Raw genomic sequence first — 23,256 nt, 5'->3', positions numbered from 1 at the left:
TCTCATAAAAAGACCAGACTTAATGGTCTGACTGAGACTAGAAGGACCCTGGTGGTCATGGCCCCCAGTCCTTCTGTTGTTAGCCCAAGACAGAAACCATTCCCAAAGCCAACTCTTCAGACAGGCATCGGACTGGACGATGGGTTGGAGAGAGGGATGCTGGTGAGGAGTGAGCTTCTTGGATCAGGTGAACACTTGAGACTATGTTGACATCTCCTGCTTGGAGGGGAGATGAGAGGGTAGAGGGGGTTAGAAGCTGGCGAAATGGACACGAAAAGAGAGAGTGGAGGGAGGGGGCGGGCTGTCTCATTGGGGGAGAGCAATTGGGAGTATGTAGCAAGGTGTATATAAGTTTTTGTGTGAGAGACTGACGATTTTTAAACTTTCACTTAAAGCACAATAAAAATTAAAAAAGAAAAGAAGCCATCATAATTAGGAAAAGTTTAAAAAATGAGACCCTAAAACCGTATCTCTGCAAGTTTCTGTTGTTAGCAGCCGTCAAGTTGACCCCACTTGATGGTGACCCCGTGTGTACCAGGATTGCTATCCCACAGGGTTTTAATTGGCTGATTTTCAGAAGTAGATTGCTAGGCCTTTCTTCCTGCTAGTATGTCTTAGTCTAGAAACTCTGCTGAAATGTGTTCAGCATCACAGTAGCAGGCAACTCTCCACTGACAGGTGGTGGCTGCACTGACATGCATTGGTCAGGAATCAAACTTGGGTCTTCTGTGTTTTAGTGATGTTTAAAACCATGAGAGAACCAATCAAGACTGTACCAAATTTCACTAAATTTATCATAGTTTAGAAGCCTCTTTTGAAATTTCACACTTAACGATGAAAGACATATACTTTCTCTTCCTTTTGTGATAAGATTAGTGATTTAGTAAGTAGAAAACAAGATGGATGACAAACTAAATTATCTCAGCAAATACTATTAAAAGGCACAAAGAAAATACCCTAATGAAATATGTCTTAAGAAAAATTATGTTTGAAAGTTTGCTATACAGTTTGATTAAAGTATAGAACACTTTAGAACACTTTTCAGCTTATCATGTTTACTGGGTTCTGTTCAAATAATGAAGCATATTTAAACCTACTTCTTTGTGAACCACTAAAGATGTGCTGGAAATTTATTCTCAACAATAAGTGATTTCTTTAGCAAACAATGTTTCATGAAAAAAACCATGTGATAACCATTGCTGTAGCAGCTGTGTTGACTGGGATTTTAAAAAGGAAATTGGGATAAGGTTACAGAGAAAAGACCATATGTGTACTTATTCACTTCATCATTTATAGGCAAACAAAGAAAATTGAAGCCAAAGTCCACAGAGTGCTATAGCGTATTTTCATTATGGTTAATTTTATGAAAATAATAACTTTATATTAGATACACTGTTTACAGTCTTTTCAAATTAAATGGGGAAAGACCACAAAAATCTTTGTTCCACACAGGTTTGGTGTTTATCTCCTACCTGTTTCAGATTTGCTGACCTTTTCTTTAATAAGTGGCTTTCAATAATATGTTTACCTAGCAAGTATTTTGGGGAAAATTTAATACATCCTTTCAAAATAAAAGGGAAGTGTTAATGGAGAGTGAGAAACTAGCTGTTTTTCCAAAGAAGCGTGAGCTATGGAGAAAGCAGTTGGATGATGTATGTTTGGGAACGTACTCATCATTATGTATTTTTCGTTGCTGAAAATGATGCATGCCACCAACAAATATTATTATACCTGCAGTCTTAAAGACACTTGGAAATAGAGTTTTTGTTTTAAAGTCAGTTTCTGTGGACTTTGAACCAGTTTGTTAAAAATACGAAGGTACGATAATATCTGATTCATTTGTAAAAATAATAGATTGACATTAGGAAATTTATTAGCCAAAATTTTAAATATAAACTTCTGCGTTATTGGAGGAGGGGTTAACAAATGATTTGGAAAGTATAGCCAACAGTGAATTTTTTCAATTTAGAGTTTTATATTTTTGTGAGATATCTTTTGGTTTTCCCAGCTATGACAACCACTAAAAACTAAATATCACATAAACTGAATTTAGAGCCAGGGCCTTCAGATTGCTTTGCCACTAAGTGTTAAACCAAGATTTTAGGGATAATGAGTCATATTCAGTTCATTGCTCTTACTAAAAATGTTGTTAATTTTATTTTTAAAGTCATGGCCTAAAGGCTTTTGTTTATGAAATAAATATATTAAAAATAATGTTTATTTCATTTTCATCTTTTAAATTTCTATTTTTGTGGGTTTCATAATGTATGTAATATAGTCGTATAGTATTGTTTATAAATATATATAATACAGATATTTATTCAGATTTTTTACTGATAAGAGTTTGTAATAAAAATATTTGTGCCACAAATTAGATAATCTAGATGAAATGGTTAAACTCCTATAAATATATAAACTTTCTAAATGGACTCAATGTGAAATAGAAGCTCTTAACAGATCCATGACAAGTGGTGAGATTGATTCAGTAATCAAAAACTTCCTAACAAAGAAAAGTCCTAGACCAGATGGCTTCACTGGGGAATTCTACCAAACATTGATAGAAGAAGAGATTCCAGTCCTTCTTAAACTTTTGCAAAAAACAAAGTAGGAGGGAACACTTCCTAACTGATTCTGTAAGGCTAGCATTACCCTGAGAACTAAAGCCAGACGAAAACACTCCAAGAAGACCACAGACCAGTATCCCATATGAATATAAATGCAAAAATCCTTAACAAAATACTAGCAAACTGAATCCAAAAGCATATTACAAGGATTATATACCATGATTAATTGGGATTTATTCCAGGAATGCAAGGATGTTGCAGCATTAGAAAATCAGTGTATATAAAGCATATTAATAGAACAAAGGAAAAAAAAAAAACATATGATTGTCTTAATCTATGCAGAGAACACTTTTGATAAAATCCACCACCATTTTATGATTGAAAAAAAAAAAACACTCAACAGGCTAGGAATAGAAATGAAATTCCTCAATGTGATAAAGGTTATTTATGAAAAACCCACAGTAACATCATACTCAATGGAGACAGTCTGAGAGCTTTCCCCTTAAGTTCAGGAACAAGACAAGTGTGTCAGCTCTCACCACTGCTATTCAGTGTTGTGATGGAAGTCCTAGCCATAACAAGTAGGCAAGAAAAAGAAATAAAAGATAGCCAATCAAGAATGAAGTAAAACTATCCCTTTTTGCCAATGACATGAGCCTGTATATATAGAAAACCTCAAAGTTTCCACAAGAAAGCTATTAGAGCTAGTCCTGTATTTTTTATGCAAATCTTGTGCACCTGGTACATTTGTTTGCCAGTCGCATCTCCCCCCCACGAGGTATTTTCGTAAACACTTGCTGCTATGCCAAATTTCCTTTACACGTTGCTGTAAAAAAATAAGCTTAGTGTGCTTGCGAAAATACGTCATGGGGGGAAGGTGCAGTTGGCAAACGAACGTAGAAGGCATGTGTTGTTTGCGTAAAAATATGGTAAATGAATTCAGCAAAGTGGCAGAGTACAAGGTCAGCACACAGAAATCTGTTGGGTTTTTATACATCAGCCATGAGCATTCTGAAAAGGAAATTAAGGAAACAGTTCCGTTTACAATAGCATTTAAAAGAATAAAATACCTAGAAATAAATTTAAGAAGGTGGAAGACTTGTACACTGAGGTCTATAAAACTTTACTAAAAGAAATTAAAATAAACAAACAAAAAACCGAACCTGTTGCCATCGAATCAACTCATAGCGACCTTATAGGACAGAGTAGAACTACCCCACAGGATTTTCAAGGAGCAGCTGGTGGATTCAAACTGCCAGCCTTTCGGTTAGCAGCCGAACAGTTAACCACTGTGCCACTAGGGCTCCGTAGCGAAATTAAAGGAGACCCAAATAAATGGAAGGATATTTTGTGTTTATGGATTGGAAGACTTAATATTGTTAGGATGTAAGTACTGTCCAAAGCAGTCTATAGATCGAGCGCGATTCCCATAAAAATTCCAACAGCCTTCTTTGTAGAAATGGAAAAGCCAGCCCTCAGCTTTGTATGGAACTGCAGGGGGCCCCAAATATCCAAATCAATTTTGAATAGGAAGATCAAAGTAGGAGGACTCACATGCCCTGATCTTAAAACATATTATAAAGCTACAGAAGTCAAAACTGTATGGTATTGGTACAATAATAGGCATAGACATATATACAATGGATAGAATTGAAAGTGCAGACAGAAGTAAACCCTTCATATTTATGGTCAGTTGATCTTTGACAAGGGTGCTAAATCTGTCCAGTAGGAGAGGAGTAGTCTCTTTAATAAATGGTGCTGGGTCAGGTGGATTTCCACAAACAAAAAAAATGAACCTGGACCCAGAAGACCTCACACACCGTATGAAAATGGAACAAAGACCTAAATGTATATAGAAAACCATAAAACATTTTAGAAGAAAACATACTGGTAATGCTTTGAGATCTATTTTTCGATAATGGATTCTTAGATGACATTGAAAGCATGAGCAACAAAAGACAAAATAGGTAAATGAGACCTCATCAAAATTAAAAATTTTGTTCAGCAAAGGACTTTATCAAAAAGTGAAGAGATAGTCTGTAGATTGGGAGAAAATTTTGGGGAACTGTATATCTGAGAAGTGTCTTAATATCCAGAATATATATATATATATATATGTATATATATGTATATATATATATATGTATATATGTATATATATATATGTATATATATATATAAGAACTCCTAGAACTTAATATCGAAAAGACACACAGCCCAGTCAAAAAATATGCAAAGGATATGAGTAGACATTTCACCAAAGAATAAATATAAATGGCCAATACACACCAAAACCAAACCCAGTGCAGTTGAGTCGATTCCGACTCCTAGCGACCCTATAGGACAGGGTAGAACTGCCCCATAGAGTTTCCAAGGAGCGCCTGGCAGATTCAAACTGCTGACCCATTGGTTAGCAGCTGTAGCACTTAACCACTACGCCACCAGGGTTTCCAAATGGCCCATAAGCACAGGAAAATATACTCAACATCATTAGCCATTAGAAACACACCCGTTTTTGTCGAGTCGATTCTGACTCAAAGTGACCCTATAGAACAGCATAGAACTGCCCCATAGAGTCTCCAAGGAGCGCCTGGTGGCTTTGAACTGCTGATCTTTTGGTTAGCAGCCATAGCACTTAACTACTTAACTACCATGGTTTAGTCATTAGGGAAATGCAAATCAAAACCACAATGAGATATCCCTTCACACCCACTAAAATAAGTATGATTGAAAAAATGGAAAATGGTAGATGTTGGTAAGAATGTGGAGAAATGGGAACCTTATCGATTGCTGGTGGAGTTGTAAAATGGTATACAGCTACTGTGGAAACAGCCTGGCTGTTCCTCAAAAAGTTAAATATAGAATTACTGTGAGATCCAGCAATTCCACTTCTAGGTATTTACTCAAATGAATTGAAAGCAGGGACTCAGACAGATACATGTACACCAATGTTCATTGCAGCACTATTCACAATAGCTAAAAGATAGAAACAGCCTAAATGTCTGTTAACAGATGAATGAATAAACAAATGTGATAACATACATGCAATGGAATATTACTTAGGCATAAAGAGAAATGAAGTCCTGGTGCATGCCACAATATGGATGAACCTTGGAAACATCATGTTGAGGGAAATAAGTCACAGAAAGACAAATATTATATGATTCAATTTACATGAAATATCTAGAATGGGCAAGAATGTACAGACATAAGTTTATTATAGGTTACCATGGTTGGAGGCTTGAACGAGAGGGAAGGGTGATGATTGCACAATGTGATGAACACAATGTCACTGAATTATACATGTGAAGAATATTAAAATGCCAAACGTTTAGTTACATATGTATTTACCACCATCCAACCCCCATACAAACAAATGTTCAGAGACCTCATCTAGATAATGAGGAAAGTAGATGAAGAAGACAATGGAAGAAGCCTTTGAAGCAACTTGAAAAAGTAAAGGAACATTGTTTGAACTTCAGGATGTTCTTTTTTGTTGTTGTTGTTGAGAATATTTCATTGAAAGACAAATGCAATTTTTAATGGGAAAGAGAGAAAAAGCAAAGACATGGAGATGATTCATTTATAAATAACAAACTTGATGAAACTATGGGTGATTACAAAAAATAAAGATATGAAAAGGGATGACATTTGAGTATTTTGTCATCATAGACTTTTCACAGGGGAGACGGAGAGCACCAAGTTATTAGGCAATTTGGAGGTTACTCCCAAACGATGGGAAATGATGGTTTCTTTGGCAACAGTAGGATGGAAACATATGTTTGAGGATTGGAAGTGCTATACAGAACAATGATACTGTACACATGCTGTTGTCATTGGAGAACACTTGTAATAACGTAACCACAGTCCTGTGAGGTGGGTGGTGGGATTCCCATCATTAAATGGAAAAAAGTTTAAAGAGCCTTGGTAACTTGCCCAAGGCCAAACGTCTGGTAAATTGCAGAACCTAGAATTTGAACTAAGGTATTTGTTTGTGTTCAGCTCAACAGTCTTACTGAGTACCTTTTATAATGCCAGGCATGGTGCTTAGGCTTTGGAAGTTTAGAGTTGAATAATGGTTCCTGCTCTTAATATAATATGGCAAGTCAATAAGATAGTAATTTTTAGTATGTATGTATGCATACAAGTGTATAGGTATGTATATAGGTGGACATGCTTAGATGTATTTATGTGGGTGTATTATATAAGTATGCATCCATATATATTCATATATACAAGAAAGCACATAGGGGGCACAAACACAGATACTTACTGAACACCTTGCTGGATTGGTTTATGGGGTGTGAAGGCTTAGGACCATACTCTTGTGGGACAACTCGATTAGTATAATATAGTACATAAGGTTTATGTTTATATCCTAGTTGGTGAGTAGTGTTTGAGGTCTTAAAAGCGTGTGAGCAGCCAACTATTGGTTTCCACGCACCTAGAGTAAAAGAGAATGAAAGAAACCAAAGACTTAGAGAGGAAACTAGTCTACAGGAACCACAACTCATCTACCTTGAGACCAGAAGAACTAGATAGTGCCTGGCTACCACTACTGATCATTCTGATCAGGAACACAATAGGTGGATCCTGGGAAAGTAGGAGCAAAACATGGAACAGAAAGCAACTTCTGAAAAAGTTCAGATTTACTGGATCAGTTGAGACTGTAGGACTCCCCGAGACTATCGCCCTGAGATGCTCTTAAACTGTGAACCAGAGCTATTCCATGAGGTAACAGATTAGCTCATAAAATAAATAATATCACCTGTGAGTACTGTGCTCCTTTAAAAAATCATCTGTATGAGACCAAACGGTCAACACTTAGGTCTTAAGTGAAGAGGAGGAGGCGGGGGGGAAGGGAAACTAATTTAATGGAAATGGAACAACCAGAATGGAAATGAGAAAGTTGACATACTGTGTACGATATAACCAGTGCCACTTAAAAAATTATGTAGAAATTGTTAAACGGGAGCCTAATTTGCTGTACAAACTTTCACCAAAAACATAATAAAATATTACTATTAAAAAAGCAACTTTGCAAAAAAAGGTTGTAATTTTTAGGGAAGCTTGGGGACCTAGAGAAACACCACTTATCCCAGTCTGAGAGTTCAGGGAACATTTTCTGAAGGACATAAGGCCCAAACTGAATCTCAAAGCAAGAATAAGAGTTAATTGCAAAAAGGTGGCGAGGGGGGCGGGGGCGGTGGTGTTGTAGGCAGGGGGAACCTCATGAGTAAAGGCATTGAGGCATAAAGTAGCATGGTTATGCTGAGGAATCTATTTCTACCTCTTAAGGGGTGAGGTAGGTGGGGACCAGCTGGAGAAGAGCCTAGGCTTTTCCATTTTATACCTCATTGTTTCTCTGTGTAAATACCAGAACCTGGCTAAAATGTTTGTGGATAAAATTTTAGGTTTTTAATACATTTTTAACGTTCATTTTCTAGGATCAGTTCGACAGCTTAGACAAACATACACAATGGGGAATTGACTTCTTGGAAAGATATGCCAAATTCGTTAAAGAGAGGATAGAAATTGAACAGAACTATGCGAAGCAATTGAGGTAAGTTAAAATTTTTTTAGTACTCAAAAATGAAATTATGTGTTTAAACAGATATTAATTTGTAGTGGAATGTGGTATTCCAGAGGTTCATTTGAATGTTTCTCATCAGAATTAGATTGAATTAGGTAACTGGTCTCTTCTAGTGATCGATTTAATTAAATCACTGCCTGGTACCACAAAGAATATTGGCTAGCTCAATCATGAGTAGCCTTCATTCCAGAAAGATACTTAAAATACTAAAATCAAAATAAAATGCCAGGAAAAAGAAACACATGAATATTACTTTTGTGTTTTACACTTTTATTCTGCTGTAACTTTTTGCTCTGATAGTCTTCCCAAAGCATTAGCCATTTCTTCAGAGTTTCTAAGACGTATGTGCTGACCTGAGTTTTACTTCTGCTAATAATCAGATATTTACTTCTAATTAAAGTCATTTTGGAATATGAGTTAGAAGATAAAATTTTAAGAATTTCAGCCTTAAAACTAATGAAATTAATCTTAAGATTTTGTTCAAAAAGCAGAATCATTATTAAATCACAACTTGGCAAGTAGTTTTGCTATAACTTAGTAAAAATGGTGCCTGAGCTCTGAAGACTAGTCACCAATACAATATTCTAGCTATATTATATTGCAAGTGACAGAAAATCCACTCCATACAGACACATAAGACTAAAAAGTCTAGTCCTGTTTGATTCAGGAGTCAGATAATGCCTTTAGGCTCCGTTTCTTGGCTCTGCTTCCTCTTGGCTGTCTTTATCCTCAGGTTCCATTCAGTACCATCCTTTCTACCCCCTTAGCTCTAGGTTTCATATCTTTATATCCCGCAATCCTGGAGAAGAATGATTGTCTTTTCTGTCAGTAAGTCAGGAAGCATTTTCATTTCTAGACACTCTTGCAGAAAAACACAAGTGTGCAAAGATGTATTTACAAAACGGTTCATTGCAGGGGGAAGAAGTTTCCAGCCTAAAAGTGCCTGTCAGGCAGGGAATGATTTTAAAACAATCAGGCCTACCAGCATATTTGGACTTAAAAGACTGTTTGATCCATGAGTGTAAAAAGCAAGTTGCAGAACTGAATGTGTATAGTAAGATCTCCTTAGTACTTTTTGAGCTAGTGTTATGTATAAACTTTGTACACACTTAGAAGGAGGTCTAGGAAGGTAACACTGAGAATTGTTTTACAGTTGTACCCCTGGGAAGTGGGGGTGGGCAAGTGGTAAGGGAAGGAATTTATACTTTTTATTACATATACTTTTGAATTGCTGTAATCTTTTCTATAATTGTGTATTACTTTTATAATTTAAAACACTTGTTCTTAAGCAAATAAAATACATCTCAGAAGATAATCTTGTCACAAATTATAAAGTAAAAATCGATAATTTATAAGGTAAAACTTCACCAACCTGGAGTCTTTACCTGCCTAGGAGAACTCAGACCTCAAGGGTTTCCAGGTGGCCAAGGTTTTATTACAGTAACGGGACTCAGTTCTTCACATGGCAGGCTTGTGTGCCTTTCTGTCTTTTCTGTGACTGACCATAACCATTGTAATTTTCACTTATTTGCAGAAAAGGGAATTTGAGCACCACTTCATTCAAGTAGGAAACCCTGGTGGCGTAGTGGTAGAGAACTATGGCTGCTAACCAAAAGGTCAGCAGTTCAAATCTACCAGGCGCATCTTGGAAAACCTATGGGGCAGTTGTACTCTTGTCTTGTAGGGTCGCTATGAGTCGGAATTGACTTAATGGCAACTGGTTTTGGTTTGGTTTCATTGAAGTAAGGGTGGCTTGTTGTAGTTGTTAGGTGTCAATGAGTTGATTTCAACCCGTAACAACCCTATGGAACAGAGTAGACCTGCCCCATAGGGTTTCCAAGGAGCTGCTGGTGGATTCGAAATACCGACCTTTTGCTTAGCAGCCGAGCTCTAAACCACTGAGCCAAGGGTGGCTGGAACTCGCAGTTACATGATATGAAAAAAAGTTATTGCAGGGAGAAAGTAGGTTTTATTTATGTACAGATGCTCTAGATCAATTATTTGCATCTTTTTTCCTGTCCCAGCACACTTAGAGGAGTTTGGCTTGTTTCCATCCTAATAATGGCAGCGATTCTCAACAAGGGCAAGATTATTGGAGGGTGTTGAATATTTGGCTAAGAAACAGTTGGCAGCAGGCGTGTGTAATTTGAAACTGCCCGCTTGCTCCTTTCCCCCCACATCTAGGTTCACTGTTGTGGATGAATACTTAGTAAATGATCCAATTATCAGCTACTGTTTATAGTATCTATTTTGTCCAAAGGGAAGGGGTTTGCCTTCTTTGTTTCCTCTTTTTTAATGGAAAAAATTCTTTTGACACCCTTCTGTTTTTTGCAACTACAGAGGCTAATTTTTTTCCTAGTGTAGTGAGGTACCTTGTTTTCCTCCTAAATAACAACCATGTTCAGCCTGTTAAACATTTACATTTTAAATATGCTGCAAGATTAAGATTTCTCAGTTAGGTTTTGGTACTCCCAGTTTGTTTTCTTCTTCCTTGTCTCTCTTATATTCTTGTGTTCTGATGGTTTTAGTTTCACTTTATTTCGTATTGATTTTTTACATCGAGGATGGGAATAAGTAGAAATTAAACACAGTTGAATCATGTCCGTTTTGATTGATGCTAAGTAGTGGCTTCAAATCACTTAGTGGAATTTTTTTGTTCACAGAGACATAAAAAAACTGAAATCAATTGTTCTTTTTAATACATTTATACTTTATTTGTATGGCAGATTAAAATTTCCAAGTAAAAAAAGTATATGCAGTTCCATTTTTTCCTACTAAAAATAGTTATGATAATAAGTTCTGTCACAGGGATATTAATGTATGAAATTATGTAACCTCTTCCCACCCCATATGGTTTTTGATAGAAATGTGACAGTGTGGTATACTGGGGAAAAATAGACTACAAGGCAGGAAGCCTAGAAGGTACTCTGTCTTAGCCAGAGCAGAAATCTCTCTGAATCCCTTTTGATCAGAGACTGTATTGTATACACATTCTGTACCCATGCCAAGCCTGGCAACATAGCTGATACCTCTAGAACTCAGTGAATATAAGTTAAATGAATAAATAATTGAATGACTTGTGTTTCAGTTTAGTTTAGAAATTAGGATCTCTGACCATTTGCCAAACCTTTGATCAAGTACTACTTTTTACCAATACTAGAGTTTGGTGTCATGAGCACCATTGTGATGGGGATTTTGGTCTACTAAGAGCTGTCCCAAATGTTTCAGGTAGGGTTACGTACAGAATAATCCAAATAAAATTCTTCACTTTCTCGTGCCTTTTTATTAGGATTTGCTGTTTGTACCACCCTTATTTAGTCTCAGAAAATAGTAGGGAGTCAATCTTTATACTGACTTTCTTACAGTGGAGGTTGTATTTATTCTTTAGTGTGCTGTTGTTTAACTCTCAGACTGCTTTGGCCTCCCCTGAGTTTTTGATTAACTACTTAATGTAGTGCTGACCCTAATGCTGAGATCTGGATATAAGCAGGAGGAACTATAGCCCATGTTTTGGGGTTTAGATTACCTTCCCTCATAGAATAGGATCCTGTGGGAACCCTTTCATTCCTGTCAGTCCGCAATGGCTGCTCAGCCTGCCTGGGTGCCTGGTGCTTGTATCAGATGATTTATTGGCTAAATAGTTTTTGCCTCTTATTCTAGAGTATTATTTCCCTGCTAAAATGTAAACTGCACAAGGAGAAGGGATTTTTGTTTATCCTGTTCACTGCTCATTCCTAGTCCCTAAAACACTGCCTGGCACAAAACAAGCACTTTTTATTTGTCAAATTGGTATTCATTTAACATCTATATAGCACGTAATGTATCAGGCACTGTACTGAGTGCTTTGCCCTTAATAGCACATTTTGTTTTTATAAAAATTCAGTGAGTGTCAGTATCATTTTATAGATTAGGAAGCTGAGGTACAGAGAGGTTAAGAAAGACCTACTTGGCAAGGCCAGGATTCAAATCCAGGCAGTCTGGCTGCACAGTCTGGGCTGTTAGTATTACATTATGTTGTTTCTCAGTGTAGGGAAAATAAATAATTTTCTACTGAGGATCTTTTTTTTTTTTTTCTGTTACCACTGCCTAGTACCACTGAGATTCATACATCTTTGGATATCTGAAGAATTTTTCTACAGGAAATAATAAATTATCAGAAAGCTATATAACATACTGTTTCCAACAAACACATCTGTTTATAATTTAATGATTATAGAAATTTGATTAAGATATAAATTAAATTATATACTTTATAAATTTAGGTCTAGTTATATATTTTTCCTTAAAGATAAGAGCAGGTGAGAAAAAAGTTAACCTTTTAAAAGTCCTTCTTTTATTTACTTATTTATTTAATTTTTTAATTGTACTTTAGATGAAGGTTTACAGAACAAGCTAGTTTCTCATCAAATAGTTAATACATGCATTGTTCCATGACATTGGTTAAAAATCCCACGGCCTGTCAACACTCTCCCTTCTTAACCCTGGGTTCCCTATTACCAGCTTTCCTGTTTCCTTCCAGCCTTCAAGTCCCTGCCCCAAGGCTGGTGTGCCCCTTTAGTCTTGTTTTGTTCCATGGACCTGTTCAATCTTTGGCTGAAAGGGTGTTGGGGCCATACTCTCAGAGTTTCTCCCTTCTGTGTCAGGCCAGCAAGTCTGATCTTTCTTTTTGAGTTAGAATTTTGTTCTCGGTTTTTCTCCAGCTCTATCTGGGACCCTCTATTGTGATCCCTGTCAGAGCAGTCAGCGGCAGTAGCTGGGCACCATCTTGTTGTACTGGACTCAGTCTGGTGGAAGCCGTGGTAGATGTGGTCTATTAGTCCTTTGGTAAAAGTCCTTCTTTTAAGAAAATGTTTTTCTTATTAGGTTAAAAAAAAAAAAACTTTTTAAGAAGTTTTATGTATTTTCATTTTCTTAAACAGATACAGAATACTTCTGGGTACTTTTTTTAAACCTCATTTAGGAAGTATTTTTTTAATTATGAAGATCAAAGATAAATACTTCTTGCTTTTGTAGTTCCCATACCTATTATAAATTGGAGTTAGAGATAGGGTAGTATTATTTTAGCTTCCTCTGATGATTGCATGTAACATTCTCTTTAGCTGTATCAGCTGTTTGCATATCCTGACAACTCACTAACAGATTGAAGAGGAAACAGCGTGGCAATTAGAAACCCTTTCTTTAATGTTATCTAACTGTGTTTTCTTTATATGTTTGGATTGGGATTCACATAATTATCGTTAGTATACTTTAGCTGTGTGTTTTTGACCACTGACGCTCTGTTCCTTGTACTTTTTGTGTGTGACAGCTCTTTTTGTTACATTCTTGCTGCAGTGTTATATCTAAGGTGTCCCTCCCCTCAACTTAATTGTCCACCAAACTACTAACCTACGTTTGCAACAACTGGGTTGTTTGAGTGTCGCTTTCAGTTCCCATATACTGTATCATTTAATCTTCACGAGAGTTTGTTGATCTTTGTCACGGTTGTATTTCTCTGTAGGCGTCCACTAGTAAACTTTTGTGGAACGATTCAATCAATGGACCCTACCACTTTACTAGTGAAGAAACTTCAGCCCATCCACCTTAACAAGATTGCAAAGCCTATTCCTAATTTTTATATTAAAATATTTTCTCAGATTAAATGTGGAAGCAGAATCTCATTAGTAAACCATAAACCTTAAGAATGAAAATAAGTTTAAACTAGTTGTTTTGACTGTTTTAAAAGTGAGCTTTCCCATGAAGATAATTTAAAACCTCATTGTTTAAACAACCAAAAAGAAGAAAAAAAGGGTTCATTGTTAATGGCGTCAGCTGTGTTAGATGAATTATTCAATCCCAACTCCTTCATAATGCCTAGGATACTTTTATTTTCAGATTATTTAGGTTTTGGTAACCATTTAAACTGCACAGAAGTGACTAAAGTCAGGTAAAATGTTTATTTCATTATCCTCTGTGTTGTTGTCTGGGTAAGTGCTCGACTACTAGCCGAAAGGTTGGCGGTTCAAACCCACCCAGAGGCACCTCGGAAGACAAACCTGGTGATCTGCTTCTGAAAGGTCACAGCATTGAAGACCCTGTGGAGTAGTTCTACTCTGCACACAGATGGTCACCTTGATCGCATATGTACAAATAAGCAAAAGAAGACAGATTTAGCTGGTGTAAAAATGGTGTAGGGGCAGCGTTGACCTCCTCTGATTTTACAAGGGAGAAGATCAACAGCCCAAGGCTGATTACTATGAGGCGGTGGTCAGACATGCCTCCTCTCTCTGCCATCTTTACCAGTTCTGACACCAACCATCCCTCCCATGTCACTTTCTACTTCTTTGCTGGGTTTGATAATTCATTGCAATGGCCACACAGAACTGACAGACAATACTCATGATTATAGGGTCTATTAGGGAAGTAACACATTACAGGAAACCCTGGTGGCATAGTGGTTAAGTGCTACGGCTGTTAACCAAGAGGTCGGCAGTTCGAATCCGCTAGGCGCTCCTTGGGAACTCTACGGGGCAGTTCTGCTCTGTCCTGTAGGGTCGCTGTGAGTCAGAATTGACTTGACGGCGGTGGGTTTGGTTTTTTTTGGTTTAACACATTACAATCCAGGTTAAGGAACTCTCAGGATACAGTTCTTCCATCAGGACAGCCTCTTTGCAGCTGTGGCCGTAGTAGGCACACCTCTCTCTAGCTACTCAGTCTCTGCCCTGCTCAGGCAAGCGTTACAAAGCTACTTTAACTCTGCTGTTCAGAGGGACCCCAATCTGCTGCCAAGCCTCAGCCTGAAGGTGTTCAGCTCTAGCTCTGTGGGTCAGCTAACCTAGCTCCGCAAACACCCTGGAGGTACCCTACTCTGACAGCAAGCCTCCTGCCCAAAGGCACTCAGCTTTCTTGCTCCGTGGGCCTGGAAGTCCACTGCACTTCTCCTGCCAGCCTCTCCTCCCGCCGCCGTTTCTCTGCCACCGCTTCTCTCTCCATTAGGCGCACTCCACTCCTCGCTCTTCTTCCTTCGTGAGGGGGAGATCCCCTTCCTGCTCTGAAATTAGCTGTTTTAAGCCTACCAGGATAGCAAAACTGACCAGTCCCTTTGGTGGGTACATTTACCTTATTTGCACAGTCCCACCTAATCACTTGGGTGGGAGTTAAAGTACCACGGCAAGAAAGGCCACACACAAGCGATCCATCATGTTATAGCTGCTTAGAAATTATTTTCATGTTTTGTACAAGTATTTTTGAATCTGGGACTGTGAAGGTGTATACGATTGTCTCCTTTAAGAATCTAATATTTAAAAGAGGAGATAAATTTACCAACTTGCAGAACAAAATTTCTCTGAAAAGTATAATACGGTGACAATCTGTTGAGCAGATAGAATAATTTTTTTCTTATTTTTAATATACCTAAAAAATATTCTCCTGAAAGACCCACAGTTGCTTAGAAACCACATTATTATGGTTATCCAACCCTAAATAACAATGAATCGTTGCATGTATTCTTTGAGCATAGACTATGAGCCCTTATTCACATATGTTTCATGTATAGTGGAACCTTGACATGTTGAAGATAAAGCAAAAACGAAGGACCAAAACAGGAAGAAAAAAAAAAAAAGTCAGTCTGAAATACAGCCAGCACCCTTTTTTTGCTTCTTTTGGTGGGTTGGTTTCATTCTTTCAATGCAGAGGGGCTTTTTCTGCATGACAGGAAACAGTTACCAACAGAGCCAGTTTTTTGTCTCAGAGCTTCAGCTCTCAGACTGATCTCAAAGCTGTCTCAGGTTCAAAGTCTTAAAATTTCCAGGAAGGAAACGCCTTGGTTCAGCTAGATTCAATTTTCTGTCTCTGGATCATTTAACTGAGGCCCACGGATAGGGCCATTTCTGTTAATCTGGTAGCTTTATGCAGGTTAACCATTGGATGTCAAACGAGCAGGTAAAAAAGAGGTGGTAACCAGTCTCAGGTATCTATCCTTCTTCTGCCAGAAGAAGTAGTAGGATATGATTTGTGTCCCATTTTACAAATGAATATGATACTGATCTTCCGTTAAATGGTAATTACGAAAGAGAGCCTGTCAAAGGTTGAAAGGTTGAAAATATGTATGGTTCTCAACTTTTAGGATCTTTGAGATATACTCCATCATTTAACTGTAAAAGGTAGTTTTAATAAAATGAAGTTTTGAGAAATTACCTGGAATATTTTATGATTTTCATAAAACCAAAAGTGAATATAATCATAACAAAACTTCAAATAAAACTATAACAGATTTAAAAGATCAAAGTCAACTACTTAAATACATATTAAGTAGGGTGGTATAGAGTAGTATATTTAATATTGCCTGTGTATAATTAGGGGAGCCCTGGTGGCGTAGTGGTTAAGATAGATGGCTACTAACCAAAAGGTTGGCAGTTCAAATCCACCAGCTGTTCCTTGGAAACCCTATGGGGGCAGTCCTACTCTGTCCTATAGGGTTGTTATGAGTCGGAATTGACTGAATGGCAACAGGTTTGATTTTTTTTGTGTGTGTTATATATAACTAATAAGGTCCTTGAGTGGCACAAATGTTTTGTGCTTGATTACTAACCTAAAGGTTGTTGGTTTGAACCTACCTAGCGATGCTGTGGAAGAAAGGCCTGGCAACCTGTTTCTTAGGAGATTAAAACAAAAAACCAGAACCCAAACCCACTGCTGTTGGGTTGATTCCAACTCGTATAGCCAGGATAACCCTTTGGAACAGTTCTATTCTGTAACACATGGGGTTGCCATGAGTTGGAATAGACTCAATTGCAAATGGCTTGGGTTGTTTGTTTTTTACTATATATCTAATATACATGTAATACTGTAATCTGTGGAGATGCCCATTAACTTTAGAAGCCGTCTCAGACCACTGAAGGAACAGCATTAATCCCTCTGTACGCAGAGCGAATGATCCTAAGGTACTTAGAAAACATGGATGAGAGACACATACACCATCAAACCAGTTCACCAGCATATCAGAATGACACTATTACAATTTCTGTAGTACGAATTATGGGTGTATAAAGCTTGTGTTTCAATTAATTCTTGATCTATAATACCCTACTCAAAAATATGTGTCACATATAAATTGCTGTCACATCACAGTTGTTAACCTGGAGAATCTCTGGATTTAGAAATAGAAGAGAGGAGGAGGTTCTCTGAGAAAGAACAGCCTAGGGGAGCTGACACCAAGGGCAGGTTTCTTGAGAGAGATGAATTGTCTAAAATATTTTTAGTTTAGAAACAACCTGAATGTTTTACCCTTGCATGTTTAAGACCAGTCAGTTTGAGATTTATTTGAGCTAATAAATATATTATGTTAAAAATGCAAATGTAGTGGGTGTTTGTGGGATTTATTAACCATTTACACCGTGCTGTGAATGTTTGTTGACTTTAGACTGTTTTCTTAAAAGGCTCAACTGAGATCAGCTGCATCGAGGGAATGAATTCTTTTTTGTATGCTTTTATCATTAGCGTTTTGAAAGAATTCTGAAAACAGCATATGATCATAGGCAACACTTATGTAAATAAAGTAAAAAATCCAAGCTTCTTTCCAGTTCTTCCTAGAAGTGTACACTTCTTCCAGAGGATGTTCTCCTAGAATACAAGTTTAAATTGGGTGGAAAACAAGAAGAACATTTTGGACCATGGAGGCAATTTTTTGAGGGGCAGGTTTGGTTTGGAGGGGTCTTTAGTGGTGTCTGAAAGCTCTGTGCACTAGGAGTTTAGGAAGAGTTGTCTGCAGATAGGCGAGTTTTACATAAAGGGAGACAGGAAGGACTTAAAAAAATTGCTTAGGGCTAACCCTGTGTACTCAAAAGGTAAAAGTAAAGTTACTTCTCTTCCTCTTCTTCCTCTTACTTCTTGTGATATTCATGTTCTTCCTCCCAGAAGCCAGAGTTCAAGTTAGTGCTATTTATGCTACATTAAGCTTTGTTATGGCTTTTGTGGTTAACCTCTGTAGTAGTCAGAATTCTTTCAAGTGTCAAAAGCCCAGCTTGGGTTGACTTAAGCAAAGAAAGGAATTTGTTGACTTTATGACTGAAATGCTTGGGTTCTGCAGCAACTAGATCTGGGTACTCAGAGAAGCACCCAGTACTCTACATCTCTTGGCTTTCCTTCCCTCTCTGTTGGTTTAATTCTCTAATAGGCTCTTCTCACGTGATGGCTCTAGGATTACCTTACAGCATTCTAATAATTTCAGCAGCAAGAGAACATGTCTTCCCAAGAATTACAACAAAAGTTTTAGGATTGACTTTCCTTGGCCTAGCGTTGGGACTATGCCTATCCCTTAATTAATCACTGTGACCTGGATTAATGAGGCCTGGTTCAAATAAATACTCCTGTACCTTAATTAATATGTGGTTATCCCTACCACTGTTACATAGACATGGCAGTAGAGGAGCTGTATTTTAGGGTATGTTAACCCTGATGGTGTAGTTTTTAAGAGTTCGGCTGTTAACCGAAAGGTTGGCAGTTCAGTCCACCAGGCACTCCTTGGAAATCCTGTGGAGCAGTTCTACTCTGTCCCGTAGAGTCAGTATGAGTCGGAATCGACTCGGTGGCAGTGGGTTTGAGTTTGGGTTTAGGCTGTACTGGGATAATAACTCCCAAATCCCAGAGACTTCACATAGCTAAAGCTTATTTTTCACTCATGTGAAGTCTGGCAGCTTCCCTCCATGTTGTGACTCAAGAATCCAGGCTGTTTTTATATTCATCTCAACACAGGACCGTCACAGTTGCTCCAGCAGGGAATGAACACAGAGGGTTCAGCCTAGGGATTATACGGAGCTCACAGCTCATTATACAGAATTAGCCACATGATCGTAATTGTAAGGAGGCTGGGAAAGTGGGAAATAACATGGTTTTTTGATGAGTAGAAATGTCTCTTCCATAAGCTGTTATCAAAAGAAAGAAGGGTAGAGATGCAAAGCAACGAAAGCCTACTATATAGCCTGGCACCCTAAACAGTGTTTAAAGTGTTGTTGTATGAACATGCATTCAGAGTTTGAAACTACTTTTTGAAATGGTCTTTGCCCAAGGTTGGCTTGCTTTTCTTTAAAGTAATTCATGAATTCATGTTTGAAAACCACTGACTTTAAAATGAATTTCTAGAATATAATCCTTTTATAGGTGGGAGATTGTGGTTATCATAACCATTAGCTAAATTAAATCATGCTGAATTCCATGAATATATTTGGTACTTATTTTACTATATCGCTTTGATAAACTTAGAACTTTAAAAAAAAAATCTTCAGTGACATACTTTCTTGGGTTTTCTGAGTTAACTCTCTCAAGGGTAGGCAAACTTTTTTGGTAAAGTACCAGATAATATTTTAGGTTTTGCAGGTCTTTTGTCACAACTGCTCAACTCTGCTGTCTTTCAGCTCTTCTGTTGTAGTGCAAAAGCAGTCATAGACAATACGTACATGAATGGATGTGGTGCGTTCCAATAAAACTTTATTTTCAAAAACAAGCCTTGGGGCCATAGTTTGTTGACTCCTAACCTACCTTGGGAGCTCTGGTGCCACAGTGGTTAAGAGCTCAGCTGCTAACCAAAAGGTCAGCAATTCGAATCTACCAGCGGCTCCTTGGAAACCGTATGGGGCAGTTCTACTCTGTCCTGTAGGGTTGCTATGAGTCGGAATCAACTTGACGGCAACGGGTTGGGTTAGTTTTTGGAATCTACCTTGGAGGAGCCCTGGTGGCTCAATGTGGTTAAGAACTTGGCTGCTAACTGAAAGGTTGGTGGTTTGAACCCACCAGCCGCTGTGTGAGAGAAAGATGTGACAGTCTGCTTCCATTAAGATTAAAAGGCTTGGAAACCCTATGGGGCAATTCTACTCTGTCCTGTAGGGTTTCTATGAGTTGGAATCGACTCAATAGCAGTGAGTGTGGCTTTGGTAATCTGCCTGGCTGCCCATCCTTAACTGTTCTCCTAAAGCACCTCTTCCTCCTTCCTTGTTAAATGTGAATTCCTAGATTATTTTAAGCTACCTTCTCATCTCACACTTCTTGAGCAGCCTCACTGACATTCATTACTTCAACCACTTCAGGTGTTGAAATCAGATTTCAGGTGTATGTTTGGCTATTCCTCTTATTAGCTGTGTGACCTTGGGCAAGTTAATGTTTGAGTCTTGTAAAATTGGGCTAATAGTACCTGTTTGTAGGTTTGTTGTAAGCATACAATTAAATATATAAAATGCATAAGCACAGAGATTGGCAAATAATACATTGTTGACAAGTGGTAGCTCCTGTTGTTTTATTGTCCTCACTCATTATTGACTTTCACATCTGTATCTTGATCCCAGAGCTTTCATTAAAGTTCCAGTTTTTACTGCGTTTCTCTGTTGGACATTTTATCAGGCTGTTCAGTAGTGTCAGTTAAGAAGCATTCAGCTACAAGTCAGAATCTTCTTATGTAACAAAAAATCTGGAAATGGGATTCGAGAGCGGGGCATTTTTGTGAGTCTCTTGGTCTTCCCCCACGAGGTTGCAAGATGTTAGCTTCAAGCCTCTTGTCCTCATGTATCTGTACCTGTGGGACAGAGAACTTGGTTTGTCTTTTTGACTCTGGTTTCTGAAAATAACCCAAGCAATCAAGATGCCTTTGTTTTCCAAAATAGCCTGGCAGATAGGGCTCCACTGGCCCCGCAACAGGCTAACTAACTTCAGGAAGGGAGGAGAGCCTGCTGCAGTTACACGCATATATAAACTGATTAGACTGAGGAGGAGAGATGGGGGAAGAGGCCAGCTGGCCTGAAGTGCAGACTCCTCGGTGACCTGGCCTCAGGTGGCCAGGGATGTTTCGCCCTGGCTCAGGATAGCTGGGGATGAGGTCTGATCTAACTCTGGATGGTTAGGGTCAGAAGAAGAGGAATTGCCAGAAAAGTGGTTGGCGAGGAGGAGTGAAAATATGGGAAGGTGAGGCCTGGGTCCATTTCCAGCTGAGAGTTGGATTCATGCTGATCCTTGCCCCACAGTGATAAAGGTGGGGTTTACCCACCTTGCTCCTTTTATAGTGCAGTTGGTAGCCATGCGGTCCTTGCAGTATCTAAAGCAGTAAAAAGGTGGGAAGAAGAAGGGATTTCTCCTGTGTAAGCTTTTTTTCCTTGTAAAAACTATCACTTAATAAAACAGTAAAAAAAAAAAAAAAGAATTAGGAAATAGAATCTACAGGACTTGAACAATTTAAGGTGGGAGAAACTTGAGAAAGTATAGCATGATCCCCAAGTTTTTGGCTTAAATGTTGAGGCACTAGATGGATGGTGCCATTGATATAAGAAAAGAATTAGATTTGTAAAAGAAGATAAGTTCTGATTTAGACTTGTTGAATTTGAGCTACCTGTGGACGTGGAAACCCTGGTGGCATAGGATTAAGAACTACAGCTGCTAACCAAAAGGTCGGCAGTTTGAATCCACCAGGTGCTCCTTGGAAACTATGGGGCAGTTCTACTCTGTCCAGTAGGGTTGCTGTGAGTCAGAATTGACTCAGTGGCAACAGGTTTGTTTTTTTCTTTTTTTTTGTGGAAAACGCACTGCCCTCCTGACAGTTATTCCTCCTCTTAGAAAAGCTTTATTGAGATATAATTCACATAACCATAAAATTCACCCTTTTAAAGTTTACAGTTCAGTGGTCTTTTGTGTACTCACAGTTGTGCAGCCATTATCACTATCTAATTTAGAACATTTTCATCATTCCCAAAAGAAACCCCATACCCATCGGCAATCACTCCCCATTACCCCTCTCCCAGGCCCTGGCAATCATTAATATACTTTCTGTCTCTGGATTTGCGTATTCTAATTAACTCATATTCATCACCTCTTTCCAGTCTTATTTTTTGAGTTCTGTCTTAGGACTGTAGGACGTAGCTGTGACTCATCCCTTTCTGTCAGTCCAGTACTTGGAATAATTAATGTACAACATATAGTAAACTCGCTGGTGTTTGAATGAATTAATAAATCAGTTTATTCACAAAATTGCTTTTGGTGGTATCTCAAGTAACCATGATTAAGAATCGTTGCTTAAGAGTATTTATTCAGAGTACCTTCAGAAGGACCTCTGGTCTGTCCCTCCCTGCCTTTCCAGCCTCACTGCTTACCGTTCTCTGGCTCATACTTAGGTTCCAGCAACATCGAACCAACTCATAGTTGCTCATGAATACTGCCTTTTTTCATACTCCCTGCCTTTGCTCATGAGATCTCCTCTATTTAGAATTCCCCGGGACTTTCCATTTGCCCAGCTTCTCTTTCCTCAGTCAGAGGATCAGGAATTTCAGTCTTCCTCCTCTAGGAAAGCCCCTGTACAGAGCCCTCTATTGTTCTTACCATATTATGCTGTATAAAAAAGTTCTTATTTTATTTCTCTAGACCAGGGATATCTGAACATTTTATTGCTTACCTGAAAGGAAGTTAGCCTGTACTTGCACAGTTATTTATAAATTATATATACATGTACTAGTGTAAAATGTATTAAATATTAGTAAAGATTTTGATAAAAAGTGTAAATGTAAGGTTTAAGGCTTTTATCCTGTACCTTGTTTTACAGACCAGGGATGACCGAGTTTTTTGATGGCAGGGCTATGTGTAAGTGAGAATTGACTAGTTGGCAGTGGGTTTGGTTTTGGGTTTAGGGATTGCGTTGAATCTATACATCAGTTTGGGGAACACACCCTCAGTTTTTATTGTTAGGTTCAACAGACATACAATTACCCTCAACCTTTGTATTTAACTTGTGGATTCCTAACAAAGAGTCTGTGGACCTTTACTGGTACAAGGACCATACATTGAGGAGAACTGGCATAAAACACTATGGTAAATGCGTTACAACTATTATCTCCTTTAATTTTTATAACAACCTTATCTCATTTAATTCTCAACACATTAATCTCATTTAATTCTTATATTATTTAACTCTCATAGCTACTGTTATCGCTGTTTATAGATGAAGAAACTGGGGCATAGAGAAGTTAAGTAAATTGCCTAAGATTACATAAATACTACCCAAAACAACCAGGATTCAAACCCAGGTGGTTTAGTCTGGCTCCAAAGCCTGTGTGCTAGTCTGCCTCTGGTTTTGGAAATATGAAATGAAGTCAC

At 38.1% G+C, this 23,256-nt stretch overlaps 1 protein-coding gene across 4 annotated transcripts in view; it reads left to right on the top strand.

Annotated features, from left to right (window-relative positions):
- Nucleotides 1-23,256, top strand: part of FNBP1L (formin binding protein 1 like) — a 112,265-nt gene that overhangs the window by 51,490 nt on the left and 37,519 nt on the right. For all 4 annotated transcript variants that reach the window (XM_064282242.1, XM_064282241.1, XM_064282243.1 and 1 more), the window contains exon 2: nucleotides 8,012-8,127. In XM_064282242.1, coding sequence (XP_064138312.1) covers nucleotides 8,012-8,127 — 116 coding nt within the window. The remainder of the gene's footprint in view (nucleotides 1-8,011; nucleotides 8,128-23,256) is intronic.

Source organism: Loxodonta africana, chromosome 3, assembly GCF_030014295.1.
Source record: "Loxodonta africana isolate mLoxAfr1 chromosome 3, mLoxAfr1.hap2, whole genome shotgun sequence".
NCBI lineage: Eukaryota > Metazoa > Chordata > Mammalia > Proboscidea > Elephantidae > Loxodonta > Loxodonta africana.
The sequence above is the reverse complement of the archived record's forward strand: the minus strand, read 5'-3'. Positions and strand labels throughout refer to the sequence as shown.